Below are 27,598 nucleotides of genomic sequence, written 5' to 3' on the forward strand. Positions count from 1 at the left end.
GATTGGACGGCGGCTCCTTGCTTTGAAATCCCTCCCTTCCCGTCTTTAGTATGTGGAAGAAGTGAGGTATTGTGAGGCTGCTGCAGTGGGAGAGAAACACGCACACGGGAGGACTGTCGCACACTCTGTCCGTCGCGGGGATATTGCTTCAACTTACCCGTTATTTTGAAGAGCAGTGACTACTTGTGGTGTTTTTGTTTCCATCTTCTCCAACACTGGATAAGGAATATTTAGGAATAACTGACGGGTAATATTAAAGAGCCCCATAAAGGATGACATTTGGGCGATTTGTTCCTCTGTAGAGCCAGCTTTGGTCCGACACGAAGGACGCGCACAACGCACTGCCCTGTGGATTACTGCACTCTCTTTTTTTAAAGTTCATCACCATGAAATGTGCTTCTAAATGAAAGTGAACCCCGCGTCCACCCGTTACATGCCCCCGTCCCTCTTTGCGCCCCGATCCAGATGAGAGATCTCCCCGGTGGACCTGAACCGCTTTTACGCAGCCAGTCCCCGGAACGCAGCGCCGCAGACGATCCACACCGGACAGGAGCGGAGAGACCGTCCGTTCCCACACCCACTTCTTGTCTTTCTCCCTCGGATCCTTCGCGCCAGGCTAAAAGGCTTCCTATCCGGATCGTAAAGATGTTGACGGCGCACAGCGGCCACTTGCTGCACCCGGAGTACCTCCAGCCTCTCACATCCGCGCCTGCCAGTATTGAAGTAAGTGGATAAGAAAAAAAAATTAAGACATGTCTGCGGCACCAGATGTCGTTTTTCTCTTTGTCTTTTTCTTATTCTTCTTAATTTGAATTATTTCTTCTTAAATCCACGGGTGTAGGAGGGCAGGAATGTTATCCGACGAAATTCCCGTCTGCGCCATTTTACGCACGGCAGTTTTTTGGGTGCAAAATGCAAAACACCAGAGTTTATAAATACAAAATGACTGCAACTTATAGACTTTTTTTAAAAATCGCCACTTTAACACCACGTTGTTAATCGTTCCGTTTGTATTTATGGAATGTTTACGATGTTTTTCATTTTCTTTTCTTCGTTTTTTCCTAAACTTTGCCTCAACTTTCACCCTCTGACGTCTTTTATTCATTTCACTGTTGAAAAATTAGAATATAATATCTCGGAATTTAATTTTTTTTATCTGTATGGGTTTTATGGTGTAATGTTTGATTTGCTTTAAAAAAAAAAATCTTTCATCTATTGCTTTTGTTTTTTTTCCTCAGCTGGATGCCAAGAAGAGTCCTTTGGCCCTGCTGGCACAGACCTGCTCTCAAATTGGTAAACCAGACCCCCCCTCTTCCTCCAAGTTGGCCTCCCTCTCCTCCGGTAGTCTGGGAGACAAGGAGCCCTCCAGCCGGTCATCCAAGTCCGGAGAACAGCACCAGTCCCTGGAGGACAAATCCAGCTTCAAGCCTTACTCCAAGTCATCAGGTGACTGCCGTAAGGATGTTCTGGTGACGAAGGGGCCTTCAGATAAAGCGTCTTTCAGGGTGCCAAATGGAAGCTCCGGTGGTGGTTCATGTCCATCTTTTCCTCCCCATTCACGGTCACCCGGCTCTAGTTCTCCTCCCCTGCACAGTCAGAGCCAGCCCCACAGACAAAGTCATTCCCCTTCCATACAGCCCCCACCACACTCGCAGGCTCCACACGTGGACAGCAAACCTGGGAGCTCAGAGCCAGCCAGCTCGGACAGTAATAGCAACAACGCTGGTAAAAAAGACTCCGATGCAGCTAAGTCAGGCATGGATGGTGCACAGTTAGCCAACTCCAGCCACGTACGGGCCAGCGCCAACTCCAGCAACGCCAGCTCTGCAAGCAGCCCGCGGCCAGAGAGCAAGGCTGACCCGCAGGCCTCCTCACAGTCCAGTCTGGGCTCAGGGCACATCGCCCCAGTCTCCCCATTTAAACCAGGACACTCTGTCTTCCCCCTACCCCCTGCTTCTATGGGCTACCATGGCTCCATTGTCGGGGCTTATGCCGGCTACCCGTCCCAGTTTGTCCCTGGCTTGGACCCTACCAAATCTAGTTTGGGTTTAGGACTTTCAGGGAAGCACCCCAGCTCCAGCCCGCTCACTGGAGCCTCACCCCCATCTCTGATGCAGAGTTTATGTCGGGACCCTTACTGTCTGAGTTACCCCAATGCACCCCACCTAGGAGGCAGTAACTGCTCCACCTGTGTCCATGACCCTTCGAGCCTCAAGTCTGGTTTTCCCCTGGTTTACCCCTCACATCACCTTCACTCTCTACACTCTAGCTCCTTGTCCTCCAGCACGACCCCCTCTCTTTCCCACCCCCTCTACACGTATGGTTTCATGCTCCCTAATGAACCGATGCCTCATGCCTGTAACTGGGTGTCTGTTGGGGGTCCCTGTGACAAGCGTTTTGCAACATCAGAGGAGCTGCTGGCCCACTTGCGTACCCACACAGCCCTGCCTGGTATGGTGGACACTAAGTTGTTGTCTGCCTATCCGTCATCGGTTTCATCAACAGCTTCCTGCCATCTCCACTTGCCCCCACCCAGCAGCCCGGGTACCCTGCCCAGTTCCTTCTCCCTCCGTGGCTCCCCTGGCTTGGGTCTGGCACGCTACCACCCCTACAGCAAATCCCACTTGCAAGGAGCCCCAGGACTTCCCATGCCATCCCTGCCCTCCTCCTCAGCCTACTACTCCCCCTATGCCCTCTACAGTCAGAGACTGGGCTCAGCCTCAGCCCTTGGATACCAGTGACATCCAAAACTGCGTTGATGCCCACAGACTGCAGGCACCAGCTTGGGATTCTCCAGAGCAGCCCTGAAGATGGATACTCAAGATTGGGGTCATCACCAGTACAGGGCATCATGCCTGTTGGCCTGCCTGCCAGGAACACCACCTGTTAGCCTCAGGATTGCGACTGGTGCTCCAAAGGCAAAAGACTGATGGATCAACCGCAGCAGCAGAGAAAGAACAGACTTTGGTGATCCAAGACGGGTGGGAAGCAGAGCTTAAAAATGATAAACTTGTCTTGATTTTTTTTGTTTTTCTCAATATCTCTCTCCTAGATCTTAAAAAGTCTGTATTTATTTTTCACTCAAGCGCTTGGTATTCAACTCTGGGGGGGAAAAGTTTTGCTGTCCAAATGAATTCTAACTGAAAAGGAATGATTTAAGTATACTACCATTATGCCTATCATACACACACAAAAAAAGTTGCACCATAATGAAGATGGATTGTGAGGTTTTATTCTGAGAACCTCTTTTTAAATTTTCTTTCCTTACTGCTGTTTTGTTTTCTTTTTTCCTCATCCTTCACTGCGTTATTCAGACTATGGAGAATTGCATGTCTTTGAGAATTACCTTGAACAATGCCATTATTTTTATTTGTACATATGCAAAGATGTAATATTTTTTCAAGCTTACATGGGGTCAGCAAGCTACAGTCTCCCGAACAAATGGTGCAGAGATTAAAAAAAACAAACAAACAATATACAAAGAAAAAAAAATCAATGATGGCTGTGCTATCCCACCAATAGGAGAAAGTCTTATTTTGTTAAATAAATGATACATGATTGCATTTCAACTTGTTTTTTTTCCTCTTTTCTATTCTATATATAGCACCATGAAGTATCTTTTTGTCTCGAGCATCAGAGGACACAGTAAATCTCGCCAGACTGCAGCACTGCACTTATCTAAGCCCATCTATCATACAGGCTCCCACAGCCGTGCTATATGTGGCTGTGGGTAATATTTCATGGCTCATATCAGTTGACAGGGCCGTCCTAAAGAGGCCACGCCGGGTCACATTAGCCCTGTTAGCGAGTCTCTGAAGACTTTCATCCCACCTACTCTTCGATGCCCGCATTGCTTTTGTTGTTGCGGGTGCTGCGCTTAATTGCTGATTCTTGTTTGTGAGGCCTGGAAGCAGCCACCTCAGCAAAGAGGACGGCTGTGCCGGGTCACTGGGACTTCAATAATGACCTGAGGGAGACGTCGACCTGGGAACTCCTCACGCTCTGACGGATTGGCCTGAAACACAAAGGCCAGAGCTGACAATGGGAGGCGGTTAATAGAGAAATATTCATCAATGTGCTGACACCTCCCCTGAGGAGAGCCGGCTCTCTTGCAGGAACTGCAAACATGGAGGCCACTGTCCTGATGCGAAGAGCCATTTTCTGTGCTGTTTGGCTGCTGCCCCGTGGTTTACTGAAGTCAGCATTCTCCACTCAGAGCTGCTGGATGCTAATTTAAAGGGAAGGACTCGGTCTATCTTAAAGCCACACCACTGCCATTAGTGCTTCAGCCCTGATAATGTATCTGTGGCTCCACTCTATTTGGCTGACAGAGCGTAGGTGGCGCAGAGCGCCGAGGCTGCGGTCTCCAAGGTGGCTATTGACCCCGACTCCCAGACTCCTCCACTCTCGCGCTTCATTAGCACTCCAGACAGGGGAGAGGCAAGCACAGGTGTCACTTGACAGGACCATTAACAAAATGGATGACCCTCCCAAACCAGCCCCTGCCACACCAGCAAGGTCACGGCGCCCTGATCGCCACTCTGGATAGCTCTTTGGGACAATACGCCTATTTTTCTCCTTTAGAAAACAGAGCCAGGCACTTGTCTGAGAGAGGACAGACTTACTTTCATGTTCTTGCTTTTCTTATGTCATTTATGAAGTAGTCTAGACAAAATAGGTCAAGGATGCAGTGTATTTCTTTTGGAACTTGCAGAGTTGTGGTGCTAGAGATGTAGTGGATTATGTTGCCCCCTAAAGTTGTGCAGGTGAAACACAGGTGAAAAATGAAGCGATCGTCACTGTTTTCTTGCTTTTGATGCACATCTATGCAGCTGCTGGGATGCTGTTTTACAAACTATGCACAGAGACCTGGTTACACCGGCCTGAATCTGAAGATGATTCACACTTGGAGGTCACACAGAGGGGAGAACTTTCAATCTTGTCGGGAGGGTGGTGGAATTAATTCCACTGTTGCCAGTTTACACTCGTTCATCAAATGCCTCACTATTCTCCCTATCCCGGCGCTCATCAATCTCCTACATCTATCTTCTCTCCCCCCACACACACTCTCACAGCTGAGTCAACACCCACACACTCCATTTATGTCGCCTCCGCAAGACTGTGTGTGTGTGTGTGTGTGTGTGTGTGTGTGTGGGAGTGTATCGAGCACTGCTCTTTTGTTCACAGAGTGCTTACACAAATGTCCCTTTCACCAAAAATGGAGATTTTTTAAAATAAGGGTACAGTTGACGATATTTTTCAGCATAACCAAATATCTCTGTTCTGAAACAAAACAGTGCATGCCTTCATACTCTGAGATATGTGCAGACACGTACACGTAAGCTCAAAATGATCATGTATGAATGAGTAATAACTCTTTCTTATGCCTGGCAGCACATGCACATATGTAAATGACTGTAAAAACAACAAAAACAAAAAAGAAATATTTAGATTTAAATTTCATCACACTAAAAATAATGAAACGAAGCGACTTTGAGAATGTTTTTAAGATTTAAATTTGTAAAAAAAGAACTGAGTTAATTTATTTCTTCTGAAACACTATCTGACTCTGGTGGGTTGAGTGTATCTTTACTGTGGTACTCCACAGTAAAAATATAGCAATTTTCCAAGTAATTTAATCCGTTTTTAAAGTAAATATGACAAATATAAATTTATTCTGCTGAATTTCTGCTCTGCTTAATCTTTGTTGCGCTTGATTAAAAATAATACTTTTCTTGTTTTTCTAAAGAGGGTGACTCCGTCCTCCATAGACTCCCATTTAGACTCCCATGTCTTTACAGCAGATCTGCAGCCTGGTTAACACAAAAAAATATTCCAGTTAGTGAACTGGAGCCCATGTTTGTCACATTAGTACCTGTAGGAGTATTTTCATATGTCATATCGACACTGAAATTATAGTGTTTTATTAGTTTGCTACTTAGGACTAATTAGCAAGTATGTACAGTTTATGGATGCCATTTGCTAACCAAGCTAGCCAGTATTAGCTGCAATCTTAGCACTCCACCCTTTCATCCAAATGAATGAACGCGGTCACCTATGGTTCTAAATTAATTGATAAATAGAAAATGTAATTACAATGGCAAGTTTCAAAATTCTGAAAAAAGAGTCATCGGGGGCCCATGTCCATCTTTTATATACAGTATATGTGGTCTGGGTATATCTTAACTGTTACCCCAAAGGAAGAACTACAACACTTCCCCAAATAATTCAGTATCTTATAAAATAAAACGATTATAAAGTTATTCTGTACCCTCTAAAATCTCTGTATTTCACTTGAAAAATCAATGCTTTGATTTTATAATGATTTCTCAGAAAATGATTTCTTGCTGTAAAGCTGACAACACTGACAGGAGTGAGCCTTGTTACACGTTGTTCTTTAAACTCATACGATATCAAAAAAAATGGAAAACAAATGCTGATGTTTGCATTCAGTGTAGGACTGAAAGTGCTTCTAGTCATAAGGACAGCTGTGTTCAGCACAGTAATGTGCAGCAATGAAAGTAATCAGAGTAGTAGTAGTCGGTAGTATCAGTGGAGGTGGTGCTGGAGTCCACTAATATTTTCCTCTCTGTGCGTCAGTGCAGAGTGCCACTGTGAGGTCCTGAGCAGCGGCTGACAGGCTCGGTGATTAATGACGACAGGGTGTGGAGCTGCTCTTCAATTAGACGCCAGCTCTACCCCGGCTCACGTCTCTGCTGACAGCCAGGACAGAGAGAGAGAGAGAGAGAGAGAAGGGTTTTTCAGTCTCTCTCTCTCGTTCTCACTGTGTCTTCAGAACAAAACATTAACCTCAACTCCATGACTACCACCTCTGTGTTTAACATCAGGACACAATACAGAGCCTTCGGCATCCAACAGTGACCGCAGTGTTAAAGCAACCCAGATGGCGTGAACACATCCCTCATCAGGGCCTGTCACACAATCTCTGTTTTATTTCTCCACATAAGCCCTGTGACTGACTCCTCTACATGCCGGTTTCGATTCCGCTCTCATTCACGTCTGCAGCCAGCCGTGCTGAAATGCTCTACGTGGAAAAAATAAAAGCCATATTAAAGACTTCCAGGTTGGTTTGCAGGGCGAAAGGTGGTTGGAACAAGTTCCTCCAACACCTCCAAATGCAATCACGTGCACTTAATCAGAGGAAATAAACCTTTTGACAAATAAAATGCATGTGGACAATACATAGATTTAGTTGGGTGGGTCTTGGCCATCTCTTTTGGAAATGTCATGTGTTTTTGTGGACAATAGCACAAAGACACTGGGCTACGATACAGTCCTGTCTCATAAAAAATGTAATTCCCATTCAAATAAATGGCAGATTTTCCCAATTATAGTCTTAGAACTCCAATTGTAGGACTAAAAGACTCCAATTTTTCAGAAGAGGCTTCGTTTTGTCAGCTTCGAGTTGGATTCTATTCATGTGGTAGTGATGTCCTGGTCACCACCAAGATTAAATTTAAATGCCATAGTATTTCCAAATAACTGCCTTAATAAATGCCTGGAAGGATTTGAAGATGTCAGCTCAACGTGGGACATGTTTCTAGAAGGACCTTAATTCCTCATTGCATAGATTCAAGACGATGCTAGAAATGCAGCTCAGAGATTTTGCTTCACACCGACATGACAGCATCCGATTTGTCGGCTTCACATCCATGATGTGAAACTCGTCTCCCCCCACATCTCAAATGCACAATACTGGATTGAGTACAGTGAACTCATTGTCATGTTCAAGAAATTATTTTGAGATGATTTGAGCTGTAATTGGATACACGGTGGTCATAAAGACACGGCCAACAACTCACGAGGACTGTGGAGTTTAAATGATGCTGAAGGGGCTGAAAGTGTGCAAAGAAAGCATCCCCCATAATATTACACCACCGACAACAACCCAAACTGTTCATACCTGGTGTTGTCTTCTGCTTCCTTGGCCCATCAGCTTCTACGGCATATGTTGGTTGTAACCAGTGTTTACTTGAGTTACTGTTGCCTTCCTATCAGCTCAAAGGAGTCTGGCCATTCTCTGACAGCAGCACGGCATTTTTGAGCAGATAAGAGCCACTCAGTGAATATTTTCTCTTTCTGGACATGTGAAGCCTGTAGATGGATCTATGGGAAAATCCCAATAAATCAGCAGTTTTTAAATACTCAGAGTAGCCCCATTCAGAGTCACTTAGATCACCTTTCTTATATGTTTATATGTCTAAATGCTCGTCTGTACCCAAAATTCTTCAATTTTTTAAAGTAATTTTTACATTTACACAGCTAAAGTTTATATAAAGCTTGTGAGTTATTGGATGCAAAGTATTAACAGTCAACACAAATGAAATGTAATACATAACTAAAAATGTGCTGAACCTGAACAAATTGTACAAACTTGATCGTTTGTACAATTCATTTTGGGGTTGAGTTATTTATTGATCAGTGACTGAGAGAGGCTGTCAGCTCAGCTGTATAGCTGCAGATAGAGAAACAGTGCTCTCGGTTTGATTTCCATCCAGCCCTGACCTTGGAGAGCCTCACTTGGCCTCGACGTGGAAAGCTGCCCGGAGCTGCTGCGGTCTACAAAGTTCTCGTGGTGAGAGCGAGCACCGTTAATAGACATACCCTCCCTAACCACCAGTGGAGAAATGAACGTTTCAATTACAGTACGGTGCTCTGCTAATAGCGCCTGAACCGTGCGTCCAGCTGGATTCCATTTGCCGCCACGCTGGGAGATCGCTGCAAAGATGTCACGGCCCTTCAGAAACGAACGTGCCTTGGCAGAGAGCGAGCAGCTGCTGACAATCAGGATTCATGCTCGGACTGACAACTTGGGTATTCCTTCCACTTTGGGACGGCCTGTGGTCATAATGTGCTCGGTGTCAGCATCGTGGGTCTAATTTCTGTTTTATGTCTCCATTTCATATTTCATGGCCCTTCCTGCTGCTTACTTTTTTTCTTTCTTTTTTTTTGCAGGATTAGAATATTTAATAAGAGGTTAGGTGAACTGGAATTAATTAATCACAAATTGTCTGTGTGAGTGTATGTCTAAATGTGTTTGCAATGGCTGGGTGTGCCAAGGTCTCTCTTCGGTCACTTAACACACACGAGATGTTTGTTAGCTGACTGTCAGTTGAGTTGGACTTCAGCTGCCAGATCCAAACACTGTGTCTGTGTGCATCACTCAGCTGTGTGTTGTTCAGACACCACTGCAGAAATATGCATTATTCCACCTGTCAACACACTGTGGTATGCAGCTGCACACACACACACACACTGTACGCTGTATACATTACACATCTGTATATATTACATATAATTTAATACATGTGAGCTATTCTCAGCCTGTGTAACAATGCATTAAAGCTATGAATCATTAGGTATATTGGATGCATAAATAACGGTTATTTAAAGTGGAAATGACAACTGCTAATGAAATCCTTTTGTTTGGGTACTGCTCATGTCCTCTGTGCCAGAGTTGATATCTATCATTGTGAGAATGCTATCTTCCCTTTTGCTAAGAGAGAAGATGCCATTCAAGTTTCATTTTCTGTCAGGGACAAAGCAGTCAAAAGACACCGAGGCAGAAGCATAGCATATTATTCAAAAAACAGCTTGTAATCTACTCAAAAACCAAGCGTCTCCTTTATTTGTTATGGGTCAGAATAAAGCAGATGTTTGATTTGGCACAGGTTTTTACAACATGCCCTTCCTCAGAGTGTTTGTTAGGCAAACGTGTGAACCGCTACACTACAAGAAGAGGCTACACCAGAAACCTCCTTGTGATCACTTTGGTCACTATTAGATTCCCCTGACTTGCCAGTAGTGATGTGCGGATCGATACTGAAATATCGATTCCTCCGATACCAGTCATTTATGTTCTAGAATCAATTCTCACATTAAAATATCGATATTTTAGTAATGTAGGGTAAATTTGTAGTTTATCATTTACAGGAACAGAGTGGAAAGAAAATATATCATTTGGATTGAGGAAGGAACTACTTCCTCTTCCGCCATTAATAGTCATGTGCGAAATATGGCTGTATAAATGTGTCGCAGCCCCTTGGCGTGCGCACTCACAACAATGGCTGGGAGTAATGTGCGGACGTATTTTACCTCCACAAACAGCCAAGATGCGGTTTGTGATACATGTGGCAAGAAAGTGAGGTGTTGTGGCAACACCATTTACCTCGTCAAACACCTCAGAGTAAATCATATCACAGAATATGACGAGCGTATGTTGAGGCGAACTGAAGACGAGGAGAGGGACAGGTGCTGCTAGGGCGAGACAGACGTCTCTCGAGGAGTCCTTTAGTGCGGCAGGCAGGCAACATGCTGAAATGGCACACAACTTCAGTTTTCTGTATAATAATTCTACATTATTAAGTGATAAGAACAAGTAATCTGACGTCCTGTAATTATTATGAAGCTATAATTTGAGATACAATAAAAGATACAGTAAAAAAAATGTTTTTGTACAAAGTATCGGTATCGGATCAGTATCGCCGATAACACCCTGAATTTTACTTGGTATCGGATCGGAAAGCAAATCAGTGGTATCGCACATCACTACTTGCCAGAAAATATTCACTAAACAACCCCAAAGCAGTAATGGAAATTGAAATAGAGTAACACAATCCACTTGGTGTCAAAGTATAAGTTGTGCCTAACTGACACACTTCAAAAGGCTCAACCTTTACTTTGAAGGTGAATTCAGAAGGAGTAGTATTTGCCATCAAGTCAGCGACTTCCATACAAACTACAGGTAATTGTAGAATAAAGAACAACACTGCTTACCTCTTTGCAACCATTTTTACCACGTTGCCAGTGACTGACCTTTAGGCCTGTTTAAGGGAAAATGTATGTTCTCCAACAAGTTGTTGGCTGTAAAGGTTGCTGGCAGTCACTGTGAAATTGAGCCCCATTCATGCAGGCGGCTTTAGCAGAACGGTCCCCAACCCCCGGGCCTCAGACCGGTACCGGTCCGTGAGTCGTTTAGTACCGGGCTGCGAAAGTTGAGGGTTGGGGACCGCTGCTTTAGCAATCAGTGACCCCATGGTAATCACCAGTTGCTAAAGTAAAATATTTTTATGTTATGTTTACATCTGGTTAGCAAGTGTTTGCTGGAGGTTTGCATAATGTCACTGGAGTGAAATTCATTGCAAAGTGATATATGGGACAACACCAAAACACTTCTTTGATTGCTAGCAGGTTGCTAGCAGGTTGCCAACAGTTTGCGTGGAGGTTGTCAACTTGTCTGCAAACACTGCTCACCAAGTGGTAGTGAATCTGTAAAGAGTGCGATAGAAACTGGAAGTTGCACCATTTGAAACATGTTGACTTCAGCAGTAAGGCACAACTTTTACTTTAACAATGAACAATCTCTATTGCACCTCTTCAAGGTCCATAACTGCTCAGAATAAATGGCACGTTTTGGAGATAAGTTGGATTCTTCCAGACAAGAAGCATCAGCAATCTGCTCGAGACCAAAGTACTTACAAAGCAGTTTTTGGTCCTCTGTTTGAGACACATTTCACTTGGCAATCACTTGTCAACAGTTCAGGAGATAAACATTTCACCTAGCAACTGCACACTGCAAGGGGGTCGCCGACCAGTATCTGGAACTGTGTGAGTGAGGCTTTAATCAGCAAACAGGTGACATAAACTAAGTGGAAAAACTTGAATAGTAATTCATGACAAAATTATGTGTGTGTGGATATGTCAGTCACACTCACTTTCTGCTTCACTTCCCATGTCTCCCTAAGCTGCTGCACTTGAAGCTCTGAGACCCTGGACAGGCCAGGCCCAGTGTGAAACGGGTCCCCTGATTTCTTTACATTAATAAGCTGTTCTGTCCTGCAGATGGACAGAAACCAGATACCCACCCAGCAAAAACTGGAACAAAGATGTTGGAGAGGATGTGCCCAGACATTTGAACACTGAGATTTGGTTAAAATAGTGAAAATTGAAAACCTTTGTCCTGAAGTCATTGAAAAAATGTCTACAAATAGACAACTAAAGTTGGTGAAGAATTTTTTAAACAGAAATCTTTCTGTTGAACACTTCCTCAGATTTGTTGAAATCATCTTATTCTGAGGTAGCAACGCTAACCACAGCACCATCGTGCTGTTTAAGCATGTGGGAGTAGGGCTGGGCCATATCATACCGTTCACAGTAATACCGGTATAATGTTGGGCAATGATAAGAAAATGAAATATCGCAATAGAATATGGGTAAAACGCGCATGCGCAGTGCCTTTGTTTTCATACGCACATGGCGGAAAACGCATGGTGGCGACGGAGAATGAGAAGGGCGAAAGTGGATCGTTGAATGAAACAGATGAACCAGAACTGGTTTGTAAAAATGCTGCAACTTCAGTGGTGTGGAACTGGTTTAGCTTTCGTCCGTCAGACACACAACAAAGCACTATTTTTGCTAGAGCATGCTAGTGGACTGTTGTTATTACCGTGTTTTTTGGAAAATACGGCACACTTAAAATCAATCCTTCTGAAAAATTGACAGTGCCCCTTATAATCCCGTGTGCCTTATGTATGAACTCTGGTTGTGTTTACTGACCTCGAAACGATTTTATGTACACGCCGCTCAAAAATCTGTCAAATGTTTTAGCTTTGCTAAGCTACGAAGCCGCACCGCTTGATGGATTGTCGGAGCATTACAGCTATCGTAGTCAGGAGCCTCGCGGAGTGATATGTACTGTGCTTCAACACAATATTACCATATTGCGTGTGTATAACCTCTTTTTAAGTTTTGTGGATATTATACATGGTTATGCTGAGGATATGTCGGCCAGTTTCCACTGGAAATGCCTTTTGGTTAAACTGTCAGCAAGGAATTTGCATTTGCACTGTTACATTTTTATATAACTTTAATGCACATAAAAACAGCTGCTTGTTTAAGTGAAAATACATTGATGGGGTTTTTTTGCACTAATAAAGTTGTGGAGTTGTAAAGTATTTTGTCTAGTGTCAATTACGTCGTCAGTTATTTCGTTATCGCAAATTTTCAAATGTATATCGTGATAAATATTTTTGGTTATATCGCCCTGCTCTATGTGGGAACTCATTCAGCTCACCATGCAACACCGAATGAGACAAAACTCTATGAGAGACATCACTTACAGCCAGGTATGGAATAAACACATTTTTTACGTATTAAAGAAATGCTGTTGTGTAGTAGGACTTCTGAAGCTGCACCTAGCTGTGATTTAGATGTACACTAAACTGTCACATTTAGCAGTTTAGCTGAAATCAGGCTAAAAGTTTGCCTGATTTCAGCTTTGAGACTTATGTGTACATTTAAGGCATGTTTTTAGACCTCTAATAAAACTGCTCAATGGTTAAACATCAAGTGGTGAATGGTCAAAATGAGGTTGAATTCAGGTCACTGCAATAGCCTGAAAAGACAACTCTTCTCCACTCACCCTTGAACCAAATTGTGACAACAGACAGTATTAAAAAGTGGATACAGCTTCTGGGTTTGAAAAGTGAAACCGAAGCAGAAGGGGCTTAACCCTGTATTATTTTTACAGGCCGGCAGGCAGTGACTCATGCAGTTGCAAAAATACGTTCAGTTGTGAAGTACTCTGTGGGGAAATCAGCCCTCGGCTCCTTTGCTCTTTCACCTCAGTAAACACTTTCCTGACAACTTTATAGTCTCTGTCGCTAGCGTCGGGTCAAACTGAATAAAACATGAAGTTTGTTTTGTGAAATGTTGATCATTATTGGGGCGGGTGTGCGGATGGAATTTTCCGTCAGGCTCCTGAGTCTACGCGGTATCCGCCCCTGGGCCGGGCCATCTCCTCCTCTGCAGTTCCACACACCTGGAGCTGATCGCAGCCAATCAGGTCAGAGTGATTTAAGCCGCACGTTGACGTTCATTCACCACCAGCTCGTCATCAACTCATGTTGGTAGCAGCACACATGCTTCAAGCTCTCTTTGTGGATACTCTGCTTACCTTGTTTTCTTGTGCCACAGTTCCTGGACTCACCACGACTCAAATCTCAAGCTTAAGCTCGACTTTCCGATTCAGGATACCTTACCGACATCTTCAGTGGAAATCACTCAGTGCCTTGTCTGCCCTCCTGCCACCGCATACCATCAGGAACCTCCGGGAACTCAGGTCAGCCATCCCTACATCATCCTGCTCACTCCGGATTCACGTCACCCCTCCTCTCAACGCTTACTCTCTCCACCTGCAAGTAAGAAAACCATGCATTATCCTCACCACCTTGATTGCGCTTCTCCACTACCTCCCTAATTCAGTTGTCCTCTCTCCTCAGTGTGACTGCTTAACCGCCACATTCCAGTCTACACCTCCGGCCCAATTCCCCCTCCTCTCAATCCACGTCCACCTAGCCACGTTAACTGGGCCTCGCAACTCAAGTTCTGTGTTTTATTCCCTCTGCCCTTATCATGTTTGAAGTTTTGTGTTTAACCAATAAACACTGCAATAATTTCTGCTGTCTGTGTTCTGGGTTCCTGCACTTGAGTCCAGTTTTTGTACCAACCTTTCGGTTTTGTGACATTTTCTAACGACTTCTCAATCGCAAGTCACCAGCAAGTCAGTGACTTGTCTGGTTGGTTGGCTAATAAGTGGCCTACGAGGTATAACCCGGAAAAACAACATCGATGGGTGCCTGGTGCTTTGGAGGTAAAAGATGCATTCTGATTTTGTCTCACTGTGACATAACTGATGCAAAATTACACAAAACACAGCAAGTTATGCAATTTCAAACTCTATTTTTAGCAAATTAAAAGTAAATTCAGGGTTTTTTTAATAGCCACTTGCCTTTGTGTTGTATTTAAAGATGGACCTGTTCGTTTCAACCTGCTCAGATCGTCTCCAGTCACACGCTGTGCGTCACACTTCCTCATCACGTGTCACTGTATTTATTTTTTTACTTGTGATAAATCTTTACACACGATGGTTTGTGTTAGCAGCTGTACGCCATCCATGACTTCTCTGTGTTTGATTTAGCAGGACTGTAACAGTGTGAGAGTGTGCGCTCGCATACACAAGTTTATATAAGCAGAGGCCTTGTGGTTTGCTGAGCGAGGGTGAAAAAAACCCAAACTGTTTTCCACAGGGCAGCGTGATTATTTTTACTTTTTTCACAGGACCCTTTTTTGATGTAAGAGACCCCTCCCTCACCTCTACAATCCCTCCCCTACCTTCCCCTCTTCTAATAGCAAGCTATCCACATGCCTATGACTGCACTTGGGGCAAAAAAATAAGAAAGAAAACGGGGATGGGGTACGGGAAGGGAGGGAGAGCCGGAGAGAGGGCGGTAAGGGAAACAGAGCTGATTATCCAAATACAGTCATTAAAGGGGAAATGTGTTTTTCAAGCTGTCAAGATGATTAATGGGCAAGAGCAGATCCTCACAAATGCTCTTGTTTAGTCTAACTGGCAGACACGATCCTGCCCATTGATTTATGGCAGGCCTGCTGTGTGAGACCATAGTGAGGTTAGAGGGTGTATGTGCTTAAGTTGCAGTGTATGTGAGTTTGTGCGGGTATTTGTGTGCACGCACATATGCATATGTGTGTTGGCTATAGAGGGAGAAAAGGGTGTTTTTGGTCCATATGGCCAGAGGAGCGAGAAGGGATCGGAGAACACAGGAGAGCAGTGAGCAAATTCACCTCATCAGATTTCGCCCTGTGCATTGACGAATCAACACAAAACAGAGAAGGCGAGCTGAGGAGGTTGTTGTTGTTTTTTTTATCTACATTAGGGCTTCATGATTGAACATCAACAGCAGGATTGATGTTACATCCAGAACGAATCAAACAGCCGTCCAGAAGTACTTAGACTTTCATCTGTCACTTGCCAATATCCCTGCCCACAGATGAGACTTGAACAGAATAAGAAATATTTCTCCCGTTGCTCTGCTGTAACTGATTTTATCTGATGTTTCTTTGCTCTGCGTTGTTGATAACATTACCTAACAGAGTCTGAGTCAGTCAGAATTAAGAGGACAGTGGACTGACGTGTTTTTAATACAGATATTTGCTTTCTAGCTGAGAAATACACAAGAAGATCAATACTACTGTCATTTACTATATCTGTGGCATGAATGTGAAGGTGGAGCCAGCAACGTTTGCTAGGAGTTTGATGAGAAAATAGAAACAAGATTTACTGGAACTATGAGTAAGCAGCTTGCTACTTTTAGGGCATTTATGAACATGTCTAGATATTATCTGTTTGTTGTATGTAACAGATCTTAAGTGACTTTGAACTATGACAAAATAGCACGCAACCAAAATGTGCGAATCAAGAACACAACCTCACTGTAGCTTGCCATCACCAGTGTGTGAATGTGTGTGTGAATGGGTGGATGATTGTGTATAGTGTAAAGCGCTTTGGGGTCCTTAGGGCCAATGGTCTGTACAAATACAGACCATTTTGCCATTTATTTCAAAAAGCACCAAGCGGGGTAAAGAACATGCAACACCCTTAAGCCAGTGCAGAAGTACGAAAAACTGTACTTCTTTAAATGGCTGGCTACAAAATCTTGTCAGAATATTTAATTTTACATTGAAAATCAACAGTTTGAAGCCTGGAATAAAAACAATTTGGGCCTCTATGGCTAATTTTTCCCTTTGGTGCAGGTTGTAAATAGCTTGTAGAGTTTTAGCAAATTTAATGTTTAATATTGTATTAAGATCGTTCTTTTGTTCAGTTTTTCTCGCAAATAGGCCTACGTTTTCTTATTATATTATTTTTCAATATTCAAATTAAGAATCTTTGTTAATTACATTGTTTCGGAGGTGCAACTTGCGTTGCCAACTTAGCGACTTTGTCGCTATAGTTAGCGAGTTTTCAGACCCTCTTAGCGACTTTTTTTCTAAAAAGCACTAGTGACAAATCTGGCAACTTTTTCTGGTGTTATTGGAGACTTATTTATGACGACTTTTTGATGTGAAAGCGCGTATCGCTCTTACTCTCAACAAGCAGCGGTGCTGCTGTGGGCACCTCGGCTGTTCCAAAGCGCTCACGGGCGGAGGATAGTCCTCCCCCGCTGCTATCAGGGCAGGAGAGGTTCACACCTATGCGTTCAAACGGCAAATAAATCGCGCATGAGCGAAGCCGCTGCTCCCGCACTGACTGTAACGCAGTCAGTAATTCTTTTACTGTTGTTGCTGTTTTGTGGATCACAAGGTTTAAAACTACTTATAAACACACACACAAAGTAACTCCACCAGAGTGCCAATCTCGGGTCACTTTTGCCGGGTCCAAGCCCGGATAAAGGAGCAGGGTTGGAATTGTGACATTAAAAAAAACAATAATTAAAAAAAAATTAAAATGTAATTTGTAGTTCTAAATAAACTCTAAATGCATTTAGGATGTTTTTTACTGACTTTATGTCTCTTCCACGATGTTATTTCTCTCTCCAACAACGCAGTTTACAATTACATTAGACTGACCAATTATGCAAATTAGGCAATGACGTCATTTAGTGACTTCTAGCGACTTTTAGGACAACCAATAGCGATTTACCTTACTGAGGAGTTGGCAACACTGCAACTTGCTAGCTAGCCAACTGTAGCACTAATTTGCTAGCTAACCAGTACCTTGCGGCGACTGTTGTTGTGATTTGGCGCTATGTAAATGAAATTGAATTGAATTAACTGAGATTTCCCCATAATTTTGGCCAAACAAGGTAATGTCAAATGGCCAAAACAGGTCAAAATGCCAAATATAATGTGAAAAAAATACTAGCAACAATTCAATTCAATTCAATTTTATTTATATAGCGCCAAATCACAACAAAAGTCGCCTCAAGGCGCTTCATAGATACAGAGGAAAACCCAAAAATCATATGACCCCCTATGAGCAAGCACTTTGGCGACAGTGGGAAGGAAAAACTCCCTTTTAACAGGAAGAAGCCTCCGGCAGAACCAGGCTCAGGGAGGGGCGGGGCCATCTGCTGCGACCGGTTGGGGTGAGAGAAGGAAGACAGGATAAAAGACATGCTGTGGAAGAGAGACAGAGATTAATAACAGATATGATTCAATGCAGAGAAGTCTATTAACACATAGTGAGTGAGAAAGGTGACTGGAAAGGAAAAACTCAATGCATCATGGGAATCCCCCGGAAGCCTACGTCTATTGCAGCATAACTAAGGGAGGATTCAGGGTCACCTGGTCCAGCCCTAACTATATGCTTTAGCAAAAAGGAAAGTTTTAAGCCTAATCTTAAAAGTAGAGATAGTGTCTGTCTCCCGAATCCAAACTGGAAGCTGGTTCCACAGAAGAGGGGCCTGAAAACTGAAGGCTCTCCCTCCCATTCTACTTTTAAATACTCTAGGAACAACAAGTAGGCCTGCAGAGCGGGAGCGAAGTGCTCTAATAGGGTGATATGGTACTACAAGGTCATTAAGATAAGATGGGGCCTGATTATTTAAGACCTTGTATGTGAGGAGCAGGATTTTGAATTCAATTCTGGATTTAACAGGAAGCCAATGAAGGGACGCCAAAACAGGAGAAATATGTTCTCTCTTTCTAGTCCCTGTCAGTACTCTTGCTGCAGCATTTTGGATTAACTGAAGGCTTTTCAGTGAGTTTTTTGGACATCCTGATAATAATGAATTGCAGTAGTCCAGCCTGGAAGTAATAAATGCATGAACTAGTTTTTCAGCGTCACTCTGAGACAGGATATTTCTAATTTTAGAGATGTTGCGCAAATGGAAGAACGCAGTCTTACATATTTGTTTAATATGTGCGTTGAAGGACATATCCTGGTCAAAAATGACTCCAAGGCTCCTCACAGCGTTACTGGAGGCCAAGGTAATGCCATCCAGAGTAAGAATCTGGTTAGATACCATATTTCTAAGATTTTCAGGGCCGAGTACAATAACCTCAGTTTTATCTGAATTAAGAAGCAGAAAGTTAGCGGCCATCCAGGTCTGTATGTCTTTAAGACATTCCTGCAGTTTAACTAATTGGTGTGTGTTATCTGGCTTCATAGGTAGATAGAGCTGCGTGTTATATGCATAGCAGTAAAAATGTATGCTATGTCTTCTAATGATGCTGCCTAGGGGAAGCATGTATAGTGTAAACAGAATTGGTCCTAGCACTAAACCCTGTGGAACTCCATAATTAACCTCAGTGTGTGAAGAGGACTCTCCATTTACATGCACAAATTGGAGTCTATTAGATAGATATGATACAAACCACTGCAGTGCAGTACCTGTAATACCTACAGCATGTTCTAATCGCTCTAATAGGATATTATGGTCAACATATCGAATGCTGCACTAAGGTCTAGCAGGACAAGCACAGAGATGAGTCCACTGTCAGACGCCATAAGAAGATCATTTGTAACCTTCACTAAAACTGTTTCTGTGCTGTGATGAGCTCTGAAACCTGACTGAAACTCTTCAAATAAGCCATTCCTCTGCAGATGATCTGTTAGCAACATAACTTGGTATAGAATATGGCATGCTAATTATATCTCATGTCCTTGTAGCAGGCAGACTAGAAGCTTAGCTTAGCAATTAGCTTAGCACTGACCCAGGAAACTGGGAATTAGGTAGAACCGCTCTATCTGCAGGGGACAGAAAGTGACAGTTTGTTCTGTATGAGCTACACAAACACCATGTAACCTGTTAAATTTAGAGCTGCTGATAGCAGACAAAGCTAGACTACCCGTTTCCCCTTGTTTTAGGTACCAGCATCTGAGCTAACTAACCAACTTCAGACTATAACCTTTAAACAGTGTAAAGAAAACAAGCCTGCATCTGTGTTCTCACTCAACTTTCAGCAAAGTAGAATAATGTGTGAAACTTTTCCTAAGCTGAAAGAAAGAGTGGTTGCTGCAGGAATAGCACTGGATATAAGGGCGTCGATTCTAGCTCAAGTGAGCAGACAGGCTGAGTGAAGTTTTAATTTCTGTGGAATTTCCTGTCTCTTAATGACAACCAAAAACATTCAGTCCGAGCTTAACAAACTTTCCTTCACTTGCCCAAACCCGTTAGCTGACATTTTTCACCTGACTAACAATGATGACGTGTCTGCTGTTGCTGGTAGCAGTGCATAGTATTCCCATGAGTTGTCAGGGGAAATATGTATCTGACAAAAAATACTGTGTTACCTTTTTTTTTTTCCTGCCCACACTCTTGTACTGGATGGTTTACAAGTTTTCCACTTAGTTTACGTCACGTCGTCCATTCCAAGTATCATTTAAAAACCAAACCTTATTTATGCAAATGGTTATAGACCCCACATGGATTACATCTAATATTCATTAATGAAATGTTTCACATGTTGGTTTGAATTCTTGCTTTTAGATTAAACCTCATGGTTTAAGGACATATTATTGTTCTTATTTTTTTTAACAAAAAACTTTTCTAGGTATGAATTAAATTAACTTCTGAGAATACTTATCTGGCAAAGAAAGGCATGCACATAAAAACCGAAACTTCACTGATAATGTTTTTCACAGAAAAATATCAGGATCACATATCAGGATCTCCCACATTCTCTCTCTGGCTACTGAAAACAAGAATAGAAATGTGTTTTTTCTAACAAAAACTTTTCTAGGAATGATTCATGTTAATTTCTGAGAGTACCTGGGAAAGAAAGGCACATCCAGTACAAGGAAACCAAAACTTCACTGTAGAAATGTTTTTCAAGGAAAGAGGTATCAGCATGTCCCACATTGGTTCTCTGACAAGTAAAAAACAAGAAAAAAAGTATCTTTAAAAAAATGAATGTGAATTCATTCTTGTGTTTCCTGCCACAAGTTGGTGTTGCTCTCCAGTGCTCCAGAAAAAAATAACTCAGTTCCATTAAACATACATAAAAAAGGTTTACGTTTTTTTTGCTTTTAGTATCTTGTTGCTGCTGCAACAAAGTCATAAATGATGTTTCCTCTCATTGCATCGGAATAAATGAGGCCTTCAAGGGATTTCAAAACAAACTCCATGAATTTATTACAAATACTTACTGACCCAGCTCTGATGGAAAGTCCCAGCACACTTGTCCCCTGAAGGTGAATACGTCACTGCTTAGCGGTGCAGGCTGGTCCAGATGGATGGCTAGCAGCTGTTGGCCTACAACCTCTTGCCTCAGCACAACCATTAGGCCTATCTGTCTGCAATTTCCTCATTCTTCCTCAGTTCCCTCTGAAGTCCACTGCGATCGCTTTCCCACACCCCCACAGCTCAGCTACGCACCACACTGTACGTACACTGCAGCATCGTTTGCCCTGAGCAGAGTCGAGCACATTCACAGGACCAATTACCCTGTCCACCCACACATTCACGCACACGCACAGGCACGCATACACACAATAGCACACAAGACCTCTAATAAATTTCACCATGAAGCAAAAGCAGAGAGACACCCATGAGGAGGATGTTAAAAGGAAAAATTTAAAACCAGGGGAAGATTAATGTAGCCCTGCAGAGAGGGGGCCAGTTGTGTAATATTGTGCCAGGACATCCTCTGAGTCTCTGAAGCACCACAAAGAGCCGGATATCCCAAACTTTCACACGATAATAGGTACAGATGGTGCTGAGAGGAGGGAAAAGGAAAGGAGGATGAAGATGGATCTTCAAATCTATAAAGGTAAATCACAACTTATTGATGTCAAGACGTTCGTGTTAGCTTCCAAATAGAGCAAAGAGGATGCAACAGATGGGTGGAATTTGCTATAATAAATATCATAATAACACCAATGAGTGGCATTTATTTATGTGACAAAAAGGTGACTTCTTGTAACAAACCCACAGAAAATTAGCTGCTTCCCAGCTGCTGTTGATCTACAGCAACTTCAAATTCATTGTTTCCTGACTTGTCAACTTCACTGTTCTGTCTCACCACCATCATCGGGCACAGCAGGCAGCTGTTTTCAGGAGAAAAAAAAGAGAGAGAGACTATTTAGCTGTTGCAGAATCCAATATTTTTTTCATAGGTTATAACAAAAACTGAGACTGAAAAGAGCCTGGACTTATATCAACAGGAGGCTCGTAAGTACATTTAGAACTTTGGGACAATTTAATTTAATCCAATTCTATTATATTTATATCGAACCGAATCACAACAACAGTTGCCTCAAGGTGCTTTATATTGTCAACTAAAGGCCCCAGAGTAATAAGGATAAAACTCCCACAATCAGACAACTCCCTGTGGCCAAGACTTGGTGGCAGTGGAAAGGAAAAACTCCCTTTTAACAGGCTCAGGGAGGGGCGGCCATCTGTTACACTGGAGGTGGAGGTGGTGGTGGGGGGAGGGGGTGGGCACATATTAATAGTAACTAATGAAGTTATTTAATGTGATCATATTTAGCCTTAAGGTAGAAATGAACCCTTGTCAGCTAAAAGCAGTGCTGCCTAAGTCAACCAGCAGGGGGCGACGGACCAGGAAACCTATGTTGATGTTATTAAATACAATATGATGTTAATATTTATCTTATGTAAAAGTCACAGAGGAAGATGTAGCAGGTATTGCAAGTCGCTATCATATCAGTGCATTATGTCTGGTTTTAGAAAAATAGAGATGGCGTCAATGAAAATGCACAACTCAAGACTCCCCAGTGAGACGTCACCAGCCAATAAGAAATATCACAGAGTCTTTTATATGGTCTGTTGAGTGTCCATAATTCACATTGATGCTGAAGATACTAACACATTTGTCATGTCAACTTAAGCATATTGTTTTAGGTATTTAAGACATTCTGAAGACTGACGCATCACAGAGACGACTCATTGGGGTTCATAGTTTGTGAATTTCACCCGATGTTTTTTTAAAACTTGGAACAACCGTAAGATTGCAGTGAGCAGACATAACTAAGATGGTGCCAAAATGCAACCTGAGCTGACCTGCAATGTGTTAAAGCCAGATAAGTGCTCTTAGTTTTTGGTGCAAATATGCAGCTCTGGAATAAAGAAAGAAGAGCGTAGGAGTTTGAAGAAGGAGTCCAACAAAGTATTTAGCTCTGCTGTGAGCTCACTCTCTGCTCTTCTGCATTTATACTCACTTGCTTCACACACTTAATGTGTGTATAAATGTTGCTGAGTTTATAGCAGCTGCACACTCAGCAACACTAAGCCTCATAAATGTGTTTGTGTTTGGAATATAAGTGATGTGTTCATGTGTCAAAGATCAGTGATTAATGACCTACAGCCCTGCTTTCTTCAACTTCCTTCCTTTCCAAGCATGTCACACAAATCAGCACTATCACCACACGTCACCATAAGTGACGGCAGCAGGCGGCTGTTGCAGCTCCCGCTTGACCTCACGGTAATAGGAAAACCATAACATCCTTGTCATGTGAAAGCGCTCGTTTTAAGCTGGATTTGGACTCTTTGCACATTAGTAGCCCCATTACAAAATCAGTAAGCTGTTCTTTTCAGCTGTTGTTTGATAGACTGAAAACGCAGTGTTAACTGCTTTCGTAATAAGAAAATATTTGGCGATATTCTTTGCAAGTATTATTGGCACTGTGATAGCGTGGACACTGACATTCAGGCCAGGGCGCAGCCTGTTTTTTGTCCGGTGAGAGCTGGGATATGTCTCCCCAACCCGCAACCTTAAAGTGGACAGAAAATAGATGGATTGGCTTGGATGATGTTCCACTCAACTTACAGCGTAAGATGCACTTTTTCAGTTTCTCTGTAATTCCTTAACACAGAGAGAAACTAGGTTTAGTGTTGCAGAGAACACATCGATCAGCTACCACATTAAAACCACTGACAGGAGGATAATGTGCTCCATCACATTGCAGAAACTGCTTAGGAATGGTTGGGGGAACACCAAGGCATTGACCCGGTCTCTGAACCCCCCCAGATCCCAATCCGATCAGGCATCCGTGAAATGGTCTGGAACAAACGTGATCCACAGGACCCAAAGGATCCATTGCCAACATCCTGGTGCCGGACAAGGACAACCCTGGAGGTCCTGTGGTCAGAGCTGTTTTGGCTGCAGTGACCTAGGCAGGTGGTTTTAATGCTTCAGCAAATGGGTGTAAGTTCCTTGCCATTATTTACCCTTTCCTACCTTGAGAAAATCATTACCAGTCACATATTTGTCTATTAAAACAACCATAATCAATTCAAAGAAAAAGAAAAGAAACAAAGGTAAATTAACAGATGTAATTTGAGAGACATTGTTGGAGCAATAAACTGCAGCTCTATATATCTTAAGTACCGTTTAATTTTTAGAGGCATAAAGACAATTTCATCTATCAAATGCCTTTCGTCAAGGTCATAATGGTACATATCCACTTAAGTCATAGTTAAATAAACCTCTTGAAATGAGAAACAAACAGTAGTCTGCCTTGTTAAGGCTACTGTTTGCTTGAGCCACACCTCTGGACTGACCTCCACCTTGTGCTGATTTTACGTCATTACTCACAGCATGGTAAACTGCTGCTAGACTGTGCTGTTATAGTGTAAACTATTTGTTCTGAATGTTGCTTTGTAACTGCTGGATGTGTACATCTGTATAGGTTACTTTTAAGTCTGTTTAAAAGTGGGATGAAAAGTCAAATAAAATTATATCAGGTGTAAATTTGAAGCTACAGCTAGCTGGTGGTTAGCTAGCTTAGCATAAAGACTGCAAATAGGGAAAACCACTCCTCCTTTGAAGCTTTAAAAAGTTAGCTACCCTAAAGTTCATTCATGAACAGTTTATCTAATATTTTGCCGTCTGCAAAGTCTAAAGAGAGCAAGTTTTGGCTTTACTTTAGACTGGCTGAGTTTATGTTTCAGGATCAAATTTTCTGTCTATGCTAAGCTAAACTAATCGCCTGCTGACTCTTGTTCTATATTTGGCGGGATGAGAGTGCTATTGATCGTCTCAACTTACACTCGGCAAGAGAGCAAGTCAGTCGATTTCCCTAAATGTTGCTGTGGATAGAAAAACAAGGGTCAGTTTGTAATTTTAGCTGATATGAAAACAATAATTAGCTAGCATGTTTAGTAAAACCTCTACCTAACCCTAACCCAGCTTAAACTGTGCTGTGTTTCACACAGGCCCAGCACCCACATCTCATCCATCAAAAAGACACAGATTTTTCCAAATCCCTACCTGTCAAACACGCTTATGTATGCAAAGGCAAAGAAAAAGTGCTGCAAAAAGCAAGTGGGTGAGCATGCAGGCTGTCCCGGGCTGTCTGCTGACGTGCTGCAATGTGTTGCAAGCGTGTGTGACAGAAAGAAGGGGGTGAACGGGAGATAAAGAGAAAGAAAAGTAACAACAAAGAAAGAGCAGGAAGGGCGAGGGAAAGAAGGATAAAAAAAGGGGGGGAAAGAATGAGCATTGGAAAAAAAGAAAGAAAGAGGGAGGGAGGAGAAAGAAAAGGGAACAGCAGAAAAAACAGAAAATAAGCAAGTCTTGCATGTGTGGTGGTTCCCAGCCCTGTCAGGGCCCTGTCAGCCTGTGATTTATGGCACCGAGACTGGGAGCAGTCTTCGCTGCCAGCTCAGTATTGTTACAACTGACAGCTAATGAGGCCGGACGGGCTTTCAAGCACAGCACTTAACAGAGGCCTCCATCTTCACGAGTCACAAGCTCGCCTCTTTCTTTTTCTCTCCTTCTTTCTCAGTCCCATTTATTTCTTCTTCTGGGGTGGCAGCAGCGTGGCGAGCTACCACAAGACTTCTGGGGGTGCGGGGAGAAAATAAGGGAGTCCGACAGAGATATATGGGCGGCACTCTGTTACTGCCGCGCTTCCACTCTCTTCATCCTGCATGCTATTAAGCCAGAGGCTCAGCTCATATAAATGAGGGAGAGAGGGGAAAGATCCAGCCACTACACACTGCGTTGCACTTCTCCTCTCACTCCGAAATACCCCGCTCCCTCTGAAATGACCCCGCCGAGCAGCCTCGAGTCTGACGTCTCTCTTATCCGTCGACCTGTGTGCGAGCGAGTGTGATCTGCATGTAGCTGAAGTTTGCAGCCTCAGCTGCGGTGTCTTTTACCTTCCCTGGGCCGGGCTGCCTGGACCTCGTTCTATAATCACTACCAGAGTCTCTGGCAGAGCTCTCCCCCCCTCACTCCCCTCCACCTCCTCCCTCGGCCCCTGGTTTCTTGTCAGTCGTGATTAATGGCACTAGGGCCCCGGCGCGGCTTACACTGCCAGTTCCAGCGATGTTCCCTTGATACTTAATGAACTCTGACAAACTTCTTTTCCCTTGCTCTGTTGTTCCCTTTACCCTCCACCACCCCGCCCCTCTCTGTTTAAAATGCACAACACAGAGCTGGCACTGCGGCACCTTGGGGTTAGCTCTAGTCCTGTGCAAATTTCTCAGTAGGCCAACGTCTAAAAATAAAGCACTACAACCATTAAAGTGTCAAGACCTCTAGCTGTGTACAACCGCTAGTGGGTTGTTGGTGATTAAAGATTAACTGATGTTTCTTTTCTAATTGCCCCCTATTTCATTTTTGTTATTAGACGTAAGACTTTCGTTTGGTTTTGCTTTTCCCATGGTCAGCCTTATCTGTTTCACCTTAATGGCAAATCTGCTGCGAGCCAGCAGGGACTGCCTGTGAAATGTTCAAATCTGAGCAGGCTGAAGTAGCAGGAACATGAAGCCTTCTGCATGGTGTCCTCAAGGGAAATGAAGCAGTGCTCTTCCGATGGTCTCTGCCGCCACCTGCTGTTTACTTAAAGAAAGTGAAGCTTTGCACTTGTGAGCTTTTGCCTGCATTTCTAATTCACAAAGTTGGATCAAATACTATGTGGGCTCGTTAGTACGAGTTCCAGCTCGTAAACTCAACTCGGGCTGCAACAGGCAATGGCAACAACTGCACGGAGAGTAAAAATAGAGCCATCAGCGGCATTCGATATGTTACGATTTTGTCAACAGGCCCAGCCAGCATTATTAGGTTTACAGTGGAAGCATCAAACATGGAGCATGAAGGCCTGAACTGGTCTTACAGTAGGTTGAGTGTTGCCCTCTGGGTGGCTTTACAAAGCATAAAACTTGCTGTGGAGTAAGTGAAGATGAGTTATGTACTTTTAAAAGCTGTACATGTTAATGTTTTGTGCTTTTAAACATCAGCTGTGAAATGCAGCGCACGTGAAACAAGAAGCACCAAAGCCAGTATTCACTTTGAATGGAATTATTATGTTTTGCATCTATTCATAGAAATCTATAGTGCAGTAAAAAAACAAAGAAAAAAACACCCATTTTGTGGTCAACTTGAAAGAAACGCAGCTGTGTAACATCAAAAAGGGTCAGAGGTCAAATGCGACATAATATTTTAATGCAAACTATAATGTGATATTCAGAATCTCCATAAACCAGCATCATTTTATCAGAATTTTAATCATAATCTAAGGTCATAATTATACATATTTGACCTTCAAGAAGAGGTCAGAGGTTCAAAGTAATGTAATATTTACAATCCCCATGTATCATTCCCTGTATTGGGAATCAGGCTTTGTGCTTATTTCTTTGTGGATTTGGGTTTTTGTGATGTCTTAAGTTTTTGTGAGAATCCTACACTCTTGTTTGTCTCTCTTTACAAATGAATATGTACATTCTCCAAAAGTTGATTCTGTTCATCTGGACGTAGCGTTTTGTGGGAGAAACGTTTCTTCACTCATCCAAGTGACTTCTTCAGT

The 27,598-nt window shown here is 43.0% G+C and overlaps 1 protein-coding gene and 1 long non-coding RNA gene across 2 annotated transcripts; one reads left to right on the forward strand and one right to left on the reverse strand.

Moving 5' to 3' along the window:
* On the forward strand, window positions 1-3,563 carry znf703 (zinc finger protein 703). The gene is made up of 2 exons (XM_085180676.1): window positions 1-723; window positions 1,239-3,563. Exons 1-2 carry the CDS (start codon window positions 466-468, stop codon window positions 2,739-2,741), a joined length of 1,761 nt encoding a protein of 586 aa, XP_085036802.1. The 5' UTR covers window positions 1-465; the 3' UTR covers window positions 2,742-3,563.
* Window positions 1,197-27,510, reverse strand: LOC146507297 (uncharacterized). The gene is made up of 2 exons (XR_014877258.1): window positions 25,057-27,510; window positions 1,197-21,871 (listed from the first exon to the last, which is right to left on the reverse strand). It is a non-coding gene; the product is annotated as an uncharacterized LOC146507297 (long non-coding RNA).
* Window positions 27,511-27,598: the final 88 nt, after the last annotated feature.

The sequence above is a fragment of the Neolamprologus multifasciatus genome, chromosome 12 (assembly GCF_963576455.1).
Source record: "Neolamprologus multifasciatus chromosome 12, fNeoMul1.2, whole genome shotgun sequence".
NCBI classification, from domain to species: domain Eukaryota; kingdom Metazoa; phylum Chordata; class Actinopteri; order Cichliformes; family Cichlidae; genus Neolamprologus; species Neolamprologus multifasciatus.